Raw genomic sequence first — 17,710 nt, 5'->3', positions numbered from 1 at the left:
GCGTTAGACTGAGACTGCCAGTTATGTTCAGTAACTATGACGCTTCTCTGTCAGTCAACGGTTGTGATTGGCCCGTCAGATCTCACGTATATAAGGGAGGCAGGCGTATATGCGAGAGCAAATGAAACTTGAGGTTGGCACATCCTGGTTCCAAGGCTTTGCTCGTCCGGGATCTTAGTAATCCCCTACAACCATTTATTTTCAGTGTTTCTTCAGCAGTTGGGTGTTTTTCTTCATTGATGAGTAGTTAATATGCACTATGAATTTTTGGTTAACTGCCATTTGCAATCACACATTTTTGAATTAGTCCCACACAGCGTTTCATTTGAACAGTTAAGTTAGTCTAGTGTCTTGTCAACACCAGAGGCCTAGCTTATTCATTAAGTGTTAGTCTGGTGTGTTTCAGATGACTCAGTAGGATTTATCATTTGGGGATAATCATCAGTACAATATTCCATGGCAATTCATCAAACAGTTGTCGAGATATGTCAGTCTGGATCAAAGTGGTGGAGCGACCACCACTGCCATCCCTTAAGTCATGACCAACATGGCTAAAATATGCAACGTGTCTGGGGCAGTCATGAGTAGTGTGGTGAAAGAGTTTATGACATCACACTGCTATAACTCCAAAATGATGTTCATTTTGGTGTAGAATATTCAACATATATATTTTAGTAGTTTGTATGACCTTGCAACAGCACTCTTTAAGAGATATCCAAGAATCAATTCTCTCCAGCTGGCCTCCGCCACGAGTCTGAGACGAGAAGCTTTCCAGTCAAACGCTCGTGTTTACAGTAAATCCAACATGACACGAAACTCAGCAAAAGACCACAGAGTGCAAGGTTGGCTCATTCAATCACTGGAAATGGAGCGAGCTGAAGAGGATCTCACCTATCTTCTCATGTATGCACTGAACTTTGAAAATATTTCTACAGTGTGTAAGGGGAAACTGAGCTGTCAGGGCTGTGGGTGATGGAAAGTGTGGTTTCTTAGATCCTGGGGGCTGATGAGCGAGCTGGGGCTGCTCTGTTGGTTAAAGTAATCCGTGGCTTGGTCAGTTTGAGACACCTCTGCTTGGCATTTCTTTGGAGATTTTCCTCTCCCTCCCCAAAGACACAGCCAGATCGGGGTAGCAGGACAGTGAGAGAGATAGAGAAATGATGAAGCGCAGGGCTACAAACACACACTTCCTGATATCTCAGCCTGTCACTGTGTCAACTATCTCCACAGCCATTCGGTGTCACACTGGTGTCTTGCTGTCTCCCTTTTGTGCTGTGCAGAAGAAAGCGCAGGGCTGCAGCATCAAAGTATGAATGACTTGAAAGCTCTAATCTGAATGTGCGCGCACACGAGCACGGCCACATCATAGAAGTAATAGGGCCAACACACACATACAGAAGACACACTGTGCAATTCAGTCAGTTCGGCTGGCTTTGTAGACAGCATCTGTTCCGTGCCCTGTCATCCTCCCTTTGCACCCCACCCTCTGTGACAGGTGGAGGGGATTCAGACCCACGAGCTTCACACACACATACACACACAAAAAAAGTCACTGACACATGGTGAGTGTTACACACACACACACACCTGCTGTGGGGCAGTGCTACAGTGCCCTGTGGTGCCAGGCAGGCTGAGCGGCACGTTGCATGTTTACACCACCTGCTCTCGGGCCAAACACAGGATGAGGGATTAGCGCTGACAGCACACAGAAGAACCGTAACACACATACAGTAGACAGATGTATATAAACTATCCAGGAAGTCAGCAAGGTCAAACGTATTCTTTCTACCACACACCACACACCCATCCATCAATCAGCTTTTACACACCCGCTGGGACAGATGAGTGTGTAAAGTAGGCTTCTTGTAGCGGAGGAGTTTTCTCACTGACAGACTTGTAATGCAGAGGGCAGCAGCTCAGCTCGCTACTAAAACAAGACTAACCTTTTGGCCTCAGACTAATTTCTATAAACACACTCTTGCAGACTAGGGCTGACCCTCACCACACGGCATCAACACAGCATACAAGGCCTCTAAACCGTCTCTGCTGTGTAATAAAACTTTATTAACTCTGAAGTTTTACTACAGGATAAATGGACAAGGACAGAACTAAATAGCCAAGCTGACCATTTGGCTTCTCACATTATTTTTTTAATGCGGCCCATATCAGATTGAACTGGTCACCATCCTAAACTGACCTGCTTGAGGGAAAGAATAACAAAGACATCACACACAGCACATGCACGGATATAAACACAAAGGGCACGGGTGTCAGTGTTTAGGGTTTCATTCATAACTTGTTGTGCAGTGGAAGCCAGCAAATTTGTGTGCAGATGATAAACTGAGAAGGATTTCACAGTTTTAATGACTGCTTTGTGTGGAGCAATGGCTGCTGCTTTTGTAGCGAGTGTGTGGATGCATAGTTGGAGCCAGGAGTGGTGAGACTGATGTGAGTGACACGCGCCGTTACAGAATTATGACAAAAGTTGATCTAGATAGTGACTCAAAAGTCACATGAATCCGATATGACAGCCAGATGAGGTTATAATGCAAAAAAAATTAAAAATCTGATTTAAGACCACATATGATCTGAAAAGATTAGATACCAAACAGATGTGGGTCACTTTTGCCTGGTCAGTACAAAAAAAGATTTTTACCAAACAAATAAATGAAAGAGATTGAGGTTTTGAAAGTCTACAAGAAAGAATAGAAACAAAGGATTATGCTTTTCATAAGTGAGCAGTGTAGTTTTGAGAGAAAAGCATTGTGTTGTGCGGCAGGAAGGGCTGATGTTATCTCAGCGATGCCAGAAGCGTATTCTGTGGAATCTGTGCCAGCTTTTCCAAGGAAACCTCAATAAACTCAGTATGCCAGACAGAGACTGGGAATGCTGGGAAACTTTCTTGAGGTATGTCTTGTCTTTCGGGGGAAAATATGCCACAGGGCATGAAGCTGTGGGTTGACAATGTACGAGTGTGTGTGTGTGTGTGTGGAAGCACTCCTGATAGTGGTTCTATTTTAGAGAAACAGTGGAGACGTGTCTTAGTTATCTGCCGTTTGCAGCCCCAAGGAGGTGAGAGGGAGGTTTGCCTCCATTCTCAGTGTGATCAAACTGAACTGCCAAAGAATTGGGAGAGTGAGTGGGTGCAGCCATCTCCACACACACAGACACACTCAGCACGACAAACCACTTGGCTGTGCATTTATTTAAGTGGTAATTGTTCCGCAGCAGTAATTGCTATAGTGAAGCCTGCTGATAATTGCGCGGCACACAATGACAAATTGGTTCACAAACAAGTTGACGGACTGGAGCTGCTGATGCCACATTAGCACAAAATACGTATGCAGTAAGTACACATACGTGAGCATGCACACACATGCAGTCGAACAGAAGCCAGGCAAACATGGCAGACCTCTGGTGGATTCCACACATTTCTTTTTACCACTCAAGGACATGTTTATCCTTCTCTCCCTTCCAAATTACAGGGTAGGAGAAAAAGAGGGATCATCAAGGGGAGAAAAGGGGGAGGGAGAGAGGGATGGGCCAGGGCAGGGTGAGAAGATGGGTTCAGGTGTTCAGGAACAGCTGGTCTTCAAATGAAAAAAAGGAGATAGCGGGCAGACAGAGGACAGAGACGAGTGAGAGACGATGTATGTAAAGACTAGAGATTAATATTTCCTGAGAGATGTGCAGAATACATGGTGGATACTTTCTGACGATTGACATAAAAAAAGACAGCTGTGTGCTCAATGCACCACAATGTATTATATGTGCCGTGATGTGTGTACTGTACACACATACAGTGGATGACAGACTGGCAAACACAGCAGGCTCATTGTCCACGGATCTACAACACATGATATCTCGCAAACACAGGACCAAGTGTAAGCTCGCTCACACACACAGGGAGCACAGCAGGCTGTGTGCAACAGCTCAGCTCTGTCAGCAAACAATGCCTTCTGGATATTGTTCTTCAAATCTGGACATGAATTGAGTCAGCGATATGAAAAGCAATCTGTATTCTTTCAAAAAGGGACACAGATAGACGTGAGCACTGCAATTTTCCCTCTTCTCTCATTTGGTTGTGCTTGTAGTTGTGTTGCCCCAAGGCGAGCTGAGGAACGGAAAAGAAATCTGGCACACTAAAGTCCACTGGCTCAAATTGAAATTGAGAAAGAAGAGCGACTGGATGGCTTACAGACTGGCCCTACGCATTACATTTTTCTGTGGCAAGCTCTTGATGCTGCTCTGTCATGTACGTTACACATGACGGAGCTAGAGAAACACTGCTGATAGAAAAAACAAGTAACCCTCAAACTACATGCACCAATCAATGTCAGGCTTTTTTATTTATTTACAATAACTGACTTTGACTATTCCTTAGAAACAGGCTGGTACTATTACATTAGAGTGCTACTGTGTTTAGTCTTTGAGTAGGCAGCTCAGAGGCAATCACCCCAAAGTGCATATAGCCATGATAGATATTCTATAGGCTTTGGCACCCTCTGCAGGATTTCAGAAGCACCTCCAAATAAAATCAGCAAAGTGCTTTCATTGATTGAGGTTTGTGCAATCATCTCATTAGTAAAGCACAAGACATTAACTGGACCAAACTGATAACCAGCTTTCAGTCCTATTTTCATAAAATACCCGATTCAATTATATTCACATGGTGTACCAACGTTCACTATTCATGCCTCTTTGTTGCTTCTTTGAAAATAGGCACACCTGAATTAGCAGTAAAAGCCTGCTTCAACTGAGCAAGTCACCCCCCCCCCCCCCACACACAAACACACACACACGTCTACAGCGATTTTCTTGTGACACCGTTTTCCAAATGCCCCAGGTTTCTTGGCAGTAATAAAATAGTTCATGTACATTTGTTCAATGCTATTAAGATGGTCAAGTTGGCTTAAGACCATGCTGTTGGCCATTTCACTCTCTAGGTGGCACTGTGGCCATGAATGAAACCGCTAAAACATGACATCATTCCATACCAGCTCATAAAATGTGTTACTTATGTAAATGCAATTATCTGCCTTTATTAACTGAACAGTTCTTCTTGGTTGTCATGGCATCATGGATCAATCTGTACAAACTACATCTGGTACATGGACAGTGGCGAGAAAAAAAAAAATGGAAGCCAAGTGTATTGTCACAGAAGGGGAGCGTTTTGCTGCTGACGAGAGGCTGTATGGCTGATGGAGCAGCTCCCAGGAAGCCCTTTCAAACTGCTTAATGAAACCGCACCCTGTAGTTTGAGGGTCTGAAAAACATAACCAACGGTTATTTGCTGGCATTACTGCCCTTTCTACTAAGCCATTTAAACCAGGCAGCCAGAAACTAAGGATGATTTCATGCACCAGCTTGCATTCCCTCTAGCCAGCTCCATTCAAAGTGTTCATTCTTTAGTGAAAAACAGCTCATCGGGTCACCTGTCCCACCCTTTAAATTCTCTCCCTTGCCAATAAATGGCAAAACTTAAATGCCAGTGAAATATGAGCCCAAAGACCCATTCAAGCAATTTAGACAAGGTGAGTACTTCAAAATACTGAGCAGACCATTAATGCCCCCAGGTTCATCTTCATTCACAGGAGTTGAAAACAAAAGAGCACACAGTGTTTGACTTTCTCCAAAAAAGATTTATTGAACAGTTTTCTTGTTTGCAGCTGCGACCTGTGGAAAAAACAAAAAAAACAACATGAGGCATATTCATCAAGTCCAAGAGCAGTGCCTTTTAAAACTTGTCTTCAAATCGAAATCCAATTAGTTGTTGTGGAAAGAATTATATTGTAATGGCTTCAGCATGCTGCCATAGATGGAGCAAATTATCCCAACTATTTAAACTCATTTGTATCAACTGCGATCAAATGAAACTTCCCATCTGCTTAATATTCTATTGGTTTACTGTTTACTTGTAAATTTATCACCACATTAAGGCAAACTGCAATATCGTGTTTGAACAGGAAATGTGCAACTTAAGGAAGTAAGATGTTATCAAAATGCAATTTCATGGGGACTTGAGTGAACTCAGTTTGAAGGAGAAACCGAATCTGTTGCAGCCAATAAAACCATGACCAGTCTAATGAAAGCACATGGTAGAAATCTTGCTTTCAAGGGAAAAGGCATCACTGAAAGTCAGACTACAACACACAAGGGGAATTTATGAAGAGGCAGCGGAGCACCACCAACATGCTTTGTGCTAGTTTTGTGCAGCAGGTAGGCGGGGCTGGGCCCAGGTCTGCTCATCTGCATACTGCTCATTAGCATGGGTAAACAAGGAGAAAACCGGTGCCATACGGCAGACTTGCCAAGCATGAAATTCCCTCCACATGTTTACCCCCTTTACCCTTGGATTATCACAACACTGCTGCCTCTCTCCTGATTTTTTGACAAGTCCCATTGTGATTTGTTTTTTTTATGTGAAAGCAAACAAACAGTGCCAGTAGTGTGCCGCACAAGACGCATAACTCAGTTGGTTTGCAAAGGAAAATTTGCCCAAGGACAAGTGCCTTAAAAGGCCTTTCATGGTGAAGTGACACTGGGGTTGTATACTCCCGCAACAGACAAGGTGTTGCATCAAAGCAAAGGGATGGCATTTCTGTGACCCGCTTAAGGCACCATCCCGAGTGCAGCTGAACATTACAGAGTCACTGAAAAAACAACCATTGCCTGGTCAGCATGAGGTTGCCATGATATTCATTTAACAGCTCAGGAGTCTGATACTGGGGCATTTCAATTCTAGCAGTAGGCTAGACCAGGCTATACCATACATACTAAACTCTTCAGCACAATAGTAGCCATTTAAAGCAATGGGAAGTTCACTTCCCTGTCATTACTGAGACAGTGGGAAACAAGTAGAGGCACAGGTAAGAAAGGTCTGTTGGGATTCAGTTCCCAGCCACCAGGATTGTTTATGACTGCCAGAGGAAAATAGTCTCTGCCGCTACAACAAACCGCAGCATTTAGGAAATGCTCTGACTGCCACGATAAAGCATCAACTCAGGCCACGATAACGCATCAACTCAGGCCACAATCAGACTACACAGCTTGCTTCACAGAAACAGGTTAGCCTCTTAAAAGTACTGAAGGCATAGACTCAATTTGTTGAGGGGAACAGCAAATCAATTTTCATGTTACAACCAACATCCCAAGTACAATACAATTTGTGTGAAATATATAGTGCAAGGACTTTAGGTAAGATACTGTTGGTTATCTGTATCCAAGCAGATATGGCTCATTAGTATTCATACAGAAGATCAGTAAATGGATTTGTCTGCTTCAGATCCACAAACACTCACTCTGAATGACATTGTCCTTGAATAATAAAGATCTTTAAAAAATGTCTGTTACAACCCGTTTCTGCACCACTCCCATTGTTCTGTCTTTTTTTTTTTTTTAGTTTGACTGGATTGGACCTTTATCTACCACAGACAAATACATATTAAAATTACATAACTGTGAAAGCTAGTACTGTTCAAGGTGCTTGTGTATGTCAAAGTTATTAGTGAAGAAAAATTTGTTTCTCACCTGGCCAGCAATTCTATCCAGATCTCTGGTTCCCTGGGCAGTAAGTCTGCGACCACTGGAAGACAGATCAACAAAATTTCAAGCAGGACAATGAGGGAACAAAATAGATCAGGTCATAAGACACTTTAATACACACAAAATGCTCAAGTCTTCAATAATAATTCTCTGCACCACACTGACCACAGTATTACAAACTGGAAAAGCCTCATATCAATATATCCCATCCTTACATATTGGCAAAAGTCACTCATCAACCCTGAAACAAAGGCAATTAAAAATAGAATTGTGTTTTCCTGCCCACTTGAACTGAATAAAAACCAAGCCAATCAATTGGTCCTCGTCAGCGCGATAGAATTTTTATTGGAGACTCGCAGAGCAAAATTGAAGCATGTATTTAGATATTTCAGATATTTAACATTATATGGTACTGCACAGATAAAAATTGTAGAATTGCAAAAATAACTCATTCAATTTGTCGAGCAAGGTCAACTACTCCTTGAATCAGCCAGTGTGCATATCAGAGCTAGTCACTGTTTCTTTTCATAAAATCACGTGAAAACAACACGACTGCCCGGTTATAACTGAAATTCTGCTTCATGTAAGAGACTTCTGCTTACGGGGTTTATCATAACACAACTCAGTATAACACGTACACTGTATAAATTGTGAACCAAATTTCCACCTGCATGCAGGGTTTTTATGCCTAACGTTCAGAGTTAATTTCTAGAATCGGTTTACAATGTAATACATTGCATGTTTATCCCAAAGCAATTTCAGTCAAAAAGCCACTGGACTTGGTTATTTGTCTAGGACAAATGACCAAATCCAGTGGTTATTCACGTTGACTGAAATTGCTTTGGGGATAACGATGACCTGGACAAATGAGAACATTCACAGGCTTATTGCATGTATATATAATAGGACTATCACTCAGATTTTAAATATTCAAGAAGCATTGAATACAGTCTGTGCAAATAAATCCACCCCTTCAGGTTCTTAGCCCTAACAAAAAATTTGATTAATTGGGCAGCCCTCGCCTACATTACCCCACGTCATACATATGCCACAGGTCTTCAACTTTGACAGCGTGTACAGAGATTAAACATACATATGCAAACAAGGCTGAGATTGAATGTTAGACAGAACCTCTTCACAGTAATTTGATGCAATTGTGTTTTTATGAACACTTGCCACTCAACAGGCTACTTTCAAACAAATAATTTAACATCTCTAGCTTTTCATACATCATATCTAGTAGATACAATGTATAGGAGGCACTCACCCATTGGGATCCTTCTCAATCATCTTGAGCAGCTCGAGGGCCTGCAGCACCTTACGAGCCACGTTCTTGGATCCTACACTGTAATGGGCAGGGCACACGCCATTCCTCTGGCGACTACCATAGATCTTTGTCATGGAGCCAACACCAGCACCTCCACGGAGGTACAGGTGGCGGACTGTGGATGCTGTGGGAGCAGAAGAAATTATGTTATGATGCAACGTCAGTTACAATGTTGCTTTGAGTGTTGTTCTTCTGTGGTGAATTAAGGCACTGAGGTCAGAGATTAACCTAATAATTTAGACATCACAGAGCAGTGAGAATTTTCTTTCTTTTACAATTACACCTTGAATATGAATGAATGAAGCACCATTTAAAAGGTTTGAATGTCCACATATTTTAAGAATATTAGCCTTAGTACTCAACCATAGTTATTAGGTGTCATGTCTCAATAGCCCTTTTACACAGCCTGTTCCAAGACTGGAAAGTAGCATCTAAAAGAAACCCTCCTGTTAAGACTAAAATAAAATAGATATAACCAAGGATAAGTGGGGTGTTTGGGCTTACTGTTAAGGTATGCTCTTTACATAGGCTGTCAATCATTCTTAAGATGGCAAAAAAAAAAACTATAAATAAGGCACATTCAACCGAGTATCAAACCAAAACAGTTTGTGCTTACATTTATGGAAGCAAAGGAGCCCAAGCTGAATTCATGACAGCCACCTCTACATGTGAAATCTGTAATACATCCTTTAGTGATGTTATTGAATTACACTGAAGTTTGAATACTTGTTGCAACTAACTTGGGACACCTACAAAAAGCATCTTTCTTGTATGGAAGACACCATGGCCAGTGGGAATGAACATAAATCTTTGCATTATATGTTTGGAGGTGTCCGCCTCACTGAAATTATGTGCTGCTGCAATGGAATCTTCATTGAAAATCAATTTAGTTCTCCCTCTTACCACAGTTCTCCCTCATAATATATAAAATATTTTGCACAATTTAAAAATTTCATACAAATATTTTGGGAAATGATTTGACACAGGCTATTGCATGAATTTTTGATTTTAATTAAATTATATGATACCTAATCAACAGGTTCATGGAAACTCATTATCAACATCAGGCAGGCTAGTGGTCGCCAAGTAAAGAGGTTTCCTGCTTGTTCCATGCAACATACATCCATGGCAGCAGCAGACTAGTAAATTTACATAGTCAATGACAGAATGAGGAGTAATGTCTGGCACAGAAATGCATTTGTATGCATGTTAATGCACCCAGCCTAGCGTGATTGGATTAGACGAGCCTTTCCAGCCAACATCCAGTTTCAAATTTCCTGCACGGCGTTGTGGTATGAAACGTTCTCACGTTCCGTGGCAACGGCTTACCGATCTCACAAAAGACAGAGGGCCTAAGTGTGTCACCGTCCAAGATGTAGCATGTTTGACAAAGCTCCTGCCACAAACAAGAGCCATGTTTTCAGACACAGAAAAACTGACCGAGTCATGTCTTCGCCTACCCATCTCTGTGGCCTCATTAGAGCAGACTCTCTGCCTTGCGTCTTTTGAAGACATGGATAAGCAGCACCATGACCCAGAAAAGACTTGCACACCTTTCGCTGATGAATGCCCACAGACACTCAACCCCCTGGACATTTTTTCACCTGTAATCATGGTGCCCTGCCTGTAGCTCAAAGTAAGTGCATGGGGCCGCCGCGTACTTTAGTACTGTATTCATGCAGTTTAACGTCACACTATAGTATTTTTGCAAGGTGGCAGGGATGGAGTGTTATTTTGTGCGTGTGTTCTTTGCGTAATAGATGTGGAGAATTGTTGGGATTATTTCCTTGTGGTTTGCGTAAAAAGGTTGGAGATGGAGACAAAGTATTATTTTGTGAGTGTGTTCTGTTCAATAACGTGCTTATATCCTTGAGATGTACGTAAAATTATTTTGGAACTAATAGAATTGCGCTTGGCAAACGTAGATGGTGCAGTGACGCAGGTTCATACCAGATGACCAAAGCTATTGCATTGTTATAGCGTTATTGTCAAGTTTAATTAATTGCGCATATTCATCTGAGAACATCTGTGTTACAGACCCTGGCTGTGTGCACTGCAGTCTATATGACAAAGCAGTGAATTTAAAATAGGCCTAAAGGCTCAGGTTTTGTTTGTTTTTATCCAAAAAAACAACACTTTTTTCACAGCAACCCCTGTTCAAAATTAGTTCCTGCTGCCCTGCCGCTATGTGAAGACTGACTGAACAAAACGGGTAAGTATCAAAAACGTGAGTCACAGATCATATTTTTCTGGCATAATCCGTTGTGGATTATGCAAACCTGCAAGATGCTAAATTTCCAGGTTTTGATGTCAGCACTGGCACACTTACTGCTCACAAATAAGGGTGAAAATAATAATGTAAACGTAGTATATATATATATATATTTTGTGCGGAATTGTTTTGGTTCTTGGGCTGTGGGTGACACTTGTATAAATGAGATAGGTTAGGTGACACCGTTTTGTGCACATAACATTATTTCAGTATTCAGTTGCTCGGCACTTCATGCATGTGTTACATGACGAGTGTGCACGTTTCTGCTCTCGTGCATGTAGAGCAAAAGTTTTGCTCCCGTGCCCACCTCAGCCCAAATTTTGGCCAGAAAAAAACTCCAATTAAGACTTACCAGCTCTGATGTAGAACCAGTTCTCATCACTGGGGGCAAGCTCCTTGTGCTTTCCCAGCTTAACAAGGTCCACCCAGTCGGGCACCTTCAGCTTTCCTGACCTGGGGACAGGCAAGAAGTGCGCAGCATTAGCTTCTGTAAAACAGCACTCTATACAACTAGTGGTAAAACAAGGATGGAACCTCATTTATGATATGATCTCTTGTGATTGCATTATATATTGAAATGTCAAGAATAAGATGAGTGGAAAACGTAATACTCACTTCTTCAGGAAGGCTGACAGGGCACGGACAAACTCCTGCTGGTTGACGTCTTTCACTGTGACACCAGGCATCTAAACAACAAGGAAAATACATTGACGTTAATGAAACAACTGTTGTCTGATTAACTCGTAGTTGGTTACTTATGAATGCAACGCTGCTACTTTAAGGATGCTGATTTTCACAGTCCAGTAGACAAAACACAATCCAACATCAACATTACACAACATGAGGTTTAACATCACTAGCTGATGTGATTCCTGAAATCAAATTGCCCACTAAACAAATCAGGGTCCCAACCCCTTTTCCAAAGTCAAATTCAAGCTATTGTCACGCATTTCAAGGTGCATTTCCAGCACCTTACAGCTGTGGTAAACTATACATTTACAATATTATTACAGTCAACAATATTTAAATACTTAAGAGTACTCAGTAAACTTATTACCGAACTTGTTTATCACTTTAAATTAGGGGTCATTGAGGTTAATCAACTCAAATAGTAGATCGACAATAAAATCAACTATTTTGATAATCTGTTAATCATTGAGTCATTGTGATGCAAACATGTCAGAAAATACCTTATTCAGTCCCAAATATTGAGGTATTGTCTCTGGTTTTAATCATGTCATCCCATATAACAAATGTCAAGCATCTACTCGCAATTTCTTCAAAATCCAAGCACTTTTCAAACACCACACTAAAGTTCAGGCATTTTCAGGAATTTCCAGCACCCGTAAGAACCCTGGCCGAGCCAAGCAAACACTTTGGGGCTGATTAACTACATGTGGTGTGGTGGATCTTTGAAACACGCGTTCTGCCGGCATTAGCTTCCCTTGAAGAGAGAGGAAACCGCTCACTACTTGCATTTACCAGCTAATGCTAACACACCCGTCCCAGCAGAAGCACTATTTATTGGTGAACCCTAGCTACGTACAAACAACACACTTCACGACATCATAGTACGCTTCAAGTGATATTAGTTTGGACACTATGCATATTAACTCTAAACTTCAGGAATTAATTCAAAGCTAATCCAGGACAGCTAGCCTCTAAGCTAGTAGGCCTCAACGAGGTAGCATGGGGGCAGCCATTACAAACAGACCTATACTACGAGCGCAACATTCAACTAAAATCCTTCTATAACAAGTAAACACGTCTAATAACCTCACGTAAAGCTCAACCAACATATTCATCTGTATGTTATATCCTAACCTGGCCACTTTTCGGGAGTAAATGCTAAATATTTGGGGCAATTTAGCGTCATATAACCGAGGGAGAAATCTAGCGCTTTACCTTGCTTGTGGACAGCGAAGGGAAGAGGGTGGAACGGGGTTTCCGACTGATGTTAAAACGGGCAAATCTCGTTCGATTACGCGAGAACACGAGCGTTGTTTTTCACACCGATGCCACTCATCACATCCACCGAACACTACAACTCTGATGCCACACAAGCATTGTAAGAAGTAGGCTACTACTAAAATAAGTACAACCTCAGTGTTGAAATAGTCCTGAGTCCTGCATTTAATCACCTGACAATATCTGTTACTTAAAGGTTGAATATGATGACTCTTTAATAAAAGCTATTTTTTTTTTAAAATACACCCACGCAGGGACAGACTGGGATTAAAAAACCAGGAACTCAACAACCAAAGTTTGATTGCTATGACTGAGTGTCAATACTTTAATTGTTGCTCACCTTCTGCTCTCGGTCTGAGCTCAACCTGAATAAACAAATGATGGAATGGATTTTAAAAAAAAAAAGGAATTTGATAATTCATTTTATCGCACAAATAATAATACCACATTTTAATGATAATACACCATTACAAGTGTAACTTCTGTATGCAAGGGCTTCAAAGTTTGTAAGAATGAACTCTAACATTACCAAAACTTTAAAAAGTAAAAGCACAACTTATTTCTTAATATTAGCCACTACTGCAAGTTTAGCTGTTTTAAACGTTGAATATGTAGAATCTTCATTAAAAGTTATATTTTAAAAAATAATAATACACCCACGGGGCGTTTTGAGGGGTACAGAATGAAAGTATTGCTTTTCGCTAAAAAGAAAAATATATATTTAGTCTGAATTAATATATATATATATTTTTTTTGCGGGTTTGACAATGACTTTCTTTCACATTCTGTTTAAATTGTACCACCCAAAAGCGGCGGCATTGCAGGTTGCTATGGTTCTCTGTTGTTCGGCGCAGCTACCGTAGGTTGGCACTGGGTGAAATCGTTATTTGTCCAGGCAGCTGAGTGACGGGCAAAAACAAGAGTCAATATAGGCCAAGCACTCACTCGATGGACTGAGGAGTAGCATGAGACTGAGATAAAGGAGTTCAATGGCATTAAAATGCACGCCGAAATGGCTACGTTTGGTAAGCTAACTTTCATGTTTACTTAGCTGTGACGGCTAACGGTAACCGTCAGTCAAACTCCTCTGCAATACTTACTTATGGTGCGATTTGCTGGAGAGGATGGGTTCAAACAGGCTCAAGCAGACTCCGGTCTCCTGTACGCTACTGACGAACATGGCAACCTGAGTGGTGGACCTATTTTTTGTTGTTGCGACTACGATCTTGAGATGGCGGTGTTCTGCTCATTCTCCATATTCAACCTTTAACGTAAAAGCACAAAAGTATTAACATCAAAATGTACTTAAAGCACGAAAAGTAAAAGTTCTCATTATGCAGAATATTATATTATCAGATTATAATCATTAATAGATTCATGTTAATATCACTTTAATGTTGAAGCTGATAAAAGTAGGGCTGATATGATTTACTTTATATATATATACTTCTGTGTGGCTTCATCTAACACAGTATATGTTATTTCATTTGTTGATAATGTTTTGTTTAATAATCTGAATCTGTAAAGTAAGGAGTAACTAAAGTTACCACATAAATATAGTGGAGTTAAAAGTACAATATCACCTCTGAAATATAATGGAGTAGAGGGGTAAAGTAGCATACAGTTGAATTACTCAAGTAAAGTACAAGGACCTCAGTTTTTTTAACCTAAGTACAGTAATTGAATAAATGCACTAAGTTACCTCCCACCACTGGAAAGAATACATTGATTGTAATAGTTAAGTTTTTATAATTCTACTTGTGTAATCTGTATTTCCCCTGGCCTCCTCAGGGTTCCCACTTTCACCCTTAACCAACAAACATTGGCCATGTCAGCTGTAGCCTATTTAAAATTGCAGCAGGCAAAATAGACTTTGTTAATATATGTTTATGATTTGTCTTGTGGCTATTTTTTTGTTAAATGGGACTCAATTGGGCTTAGTGTGCCCCTTCCTGCTGTTTGGCCCTTTTGGCAGACAGTGGGAGAATGAGTATAAACATATGATATGCTTCAGTGATTTCTTTTGAAATATGTGAACATTTTCAGGCCATAACTGTCTGCCCTACAGTTCAATGAAGCTGATTTACATTTTAAAAACTAAAGTAAACAGTTTGAGCACACAAAGCAAGGTTTTCAACCGATTTTCAATAGAGTGGCTCCAGGCACACTGTCCTCACTGTAAGTTGTCCGTAGAACTTTACACAATTTTCTCTGTTTGCTGCATAGAGAGTAGCCTATTAGCCTATTTATTATTGATTTATTTGTCTAAGATCACAGGAATAACATGCATAATGTTAGGTATAAGCCTAAAGGTGTTCTTTATTGAGGACATAAATTCCCTCTGTGTAACAATGTAGTTCACATGGTGCTGTTTGCTTATTTTGTGTCATGGAACAATGCCTTTGGATAAGACTGTGTAAAATGTCTTACACCTACAGCAGCTAATGCTCACTCCATCAAAAACTGCCTTCAGAGTTGACAGCAACCTCTTGTTTTCTTTTGGCTCTTTCCAATTAAAGCAGTTACAATAAGGTTACCCGATTTCTGAAATGAGAACTGGGGACATTTCCAGTTTGACGGTCAATATAACAATAAAATATCCAATGTTATTATCTATGAAATAAAAAACAGGGAAAATTCCAGTTTTTATGTATTTTGACCATGATAACTGTTGTAAAAAAACAAGCACACAGGGGAATGAGATGGCATCTCTGCCCAATCATATTTGCCACGTAAAAAAGGCTACTATTTCACTTTGTTTTTAACACACAGTTAAAAACTGGGACACTTCAGGGCACAGGTCCAGCCAGGGACAGGCCACTAAAAGACTGTCTCCAGACTCTCTCTACATCACGACAAGTTAAAAAGAGTTTTTTACTGGTTTAACTGAATTTCCCCTGTGGGGATCAATGAAGTTCAATCTGTTCTTTAATACTGATGCCTTATATGACCTATAAACGAGACCATCAGCAAGAAGATTGGCTATTATTCCTAATGCCTGTTCCTGAGTCAGATTTGTGTTTGGTTTGCCAGTTCTGGGATGTAGAAACGTGTAAATATAAACAGGTCACTCTTAAGGAACGATATTGTCAGATGATTATACACACACATTGTTTTTAATGAATTAACTTATCAATATCATATTTAATTGTTGCCAATAGATCAGCCTTAATCCTACACACTGAACTTTTAGGAGAAATTTCAGAAATCAAAGAAAATCGTAAAGGTTTTTTGCTATAAGAGCGCAAAATAAACCTTATTTCAGTGTATGTGTGTTTGCCCATGCTCTTATGTGCATATGTGTGTGTGCCTTATTTACATATTTAGCTGGCAGAGGTTTGTTGCCCTTTGCACATCTGAGATGGAAAGGGCAGCCATGCTCCAACATTGACACAATTGATATGTTTGCAGAGACAGGAGAGAGAGATAGAAGACAGGTGGATAAGCGGAGGTTTATGAATCAGGTCTATACTCTGTCAGTGGGGGCACACAGTTTGAGTGAGAGACAGAGATCCTGGAGGGAAATAAAGAGGCAGCCAAGTCATACACAGGATAGATTATAGAGCTTTGTGTAAATTATCTGTGTCATCGCTGGGCTTCACAACAGGTAACGGTACCTTTTTATGCTAATTTACTTATATTATGTCAAGGTCCAGGTGCCTTTCAACTCTCTAAAAAGCTAGGAACATGCTGAAAGCCTTGGCCCTCGTGAGTGTTGTTTGAAAGAGCTTAATTGATTAATTAAGGCAATTAATTACAATGGGAGTAACCAGCCACCAACTTTGAAAACTCACACAAGGTGGATTAAACTCCATTAATTACTTCAGTAAATCAATTTTGCTGAGGCCCTTCATGTGGGGAGACAGGAGACAACTGTGTAAAGTGATTATGAAGAAGTATAAAGAGGTTATTTTAACCAGTCACAATTATTATAGAAAAGTCATGACGAATACTGAATGTTCTGAAAAGGTCAAACTAATTGGACAGGTGTTATATTGCTGCAGCAAATCCGCTTTTTCAATATCCATCCACTCCCCTTTATGTGAGACTATTGTTTGAAATTGCAATAAAATTAGCTGCCAATCATTTTGAATGCATTTGCTAGAAATTACTCACTCAGGAGAGCGTGCATTCCTGTGATTGAGTGTATAAGTGTTCAAGTATTTACGCATAAATGTCCAGTCCAATTTGTGTTTCAGGGAGTGAGTGAGTGTATGAATGATGCATGGTGGGCCAGAGAGAGAAGAGAGGTGAAACAAAAACTTGTAAAGCAGGAGAGAAAAGAGAGTGATAACAGTATGTTGACACCCAGGTGCTTGGTGCTTGTTGTTCTGTGTTTGCATGGTGCTCACATCCTCATTGGAGAAGTTCTGTCAAGTCTGGTCTGGCCTGACCTTTTCACTCTCCAGGCACGTTTACAGCTCTCCAATACCTATCAAAATATCTGCTCTCCCCCTGCCCGTTTCTCCGCCACTAGCATAAAATTCCAAATATCCTTCCACATCTGTGCTTTCTCCTTCTCTTCCTGACTGTTTTTATTATTCTGACCTAAACCAGTTAACCTCCAATTTTTCTCCGTCCTTTGTATTTCTGTTCTC

At 40.7% G+C, this 17,710-nt stretch overlaps 1 protein-coding gene across 1 annotated transcript; it reads right to left on the bottom strand.

Annotated features, from left to right (window-relative positions):
* Positions 1-5,621: 5,621 nt before the first annotated feature.
* rps19 (ribosomal protein S19) lies at positions 5,622-13,095 on the bottom strand. Its single transcript, XM_083919191.1, has 6 exons — positions 13,050-13,095; positions 11,760-11,830; positions 11,497-11,597; positions 8,813-8,996; positions 7,531-7,585; positions 5,622-5,676 (listed from the first exon to the last, which is right to left on the bottom strand). Exons 2-6 carry the CDS (start codon positions 11,828-11,830, stop codon positions 5,644-5,646), a joined length of 444 nt encoding a protein of 147 aa, XP_083775317.1. The 5' UTR covers positions 13,050-13,095; the 3' UTR covers positions 5,622-5,643.
* Between the last annotated feature and the right edge of the window lie 4,615 nt (positions 13,096-17,710).

The sequence above is a fragment of the Echiichthys vipera genome, assembly GCF_963691815.1.
Source record: "Echiichthys vipera genome assembly, chromosome: 8".
In the NCBI taxonomy this organism is placed as follows: domain Eukaryota; kingdom Metazoa; phylum Chordata; class Actinopteri; order Perciformes; family Trachinidae; genus Echiichthys; species Echiichthys vipera.
This window is presented reverse-complemented; position numbering and strand designations above follow the sequence as displayed.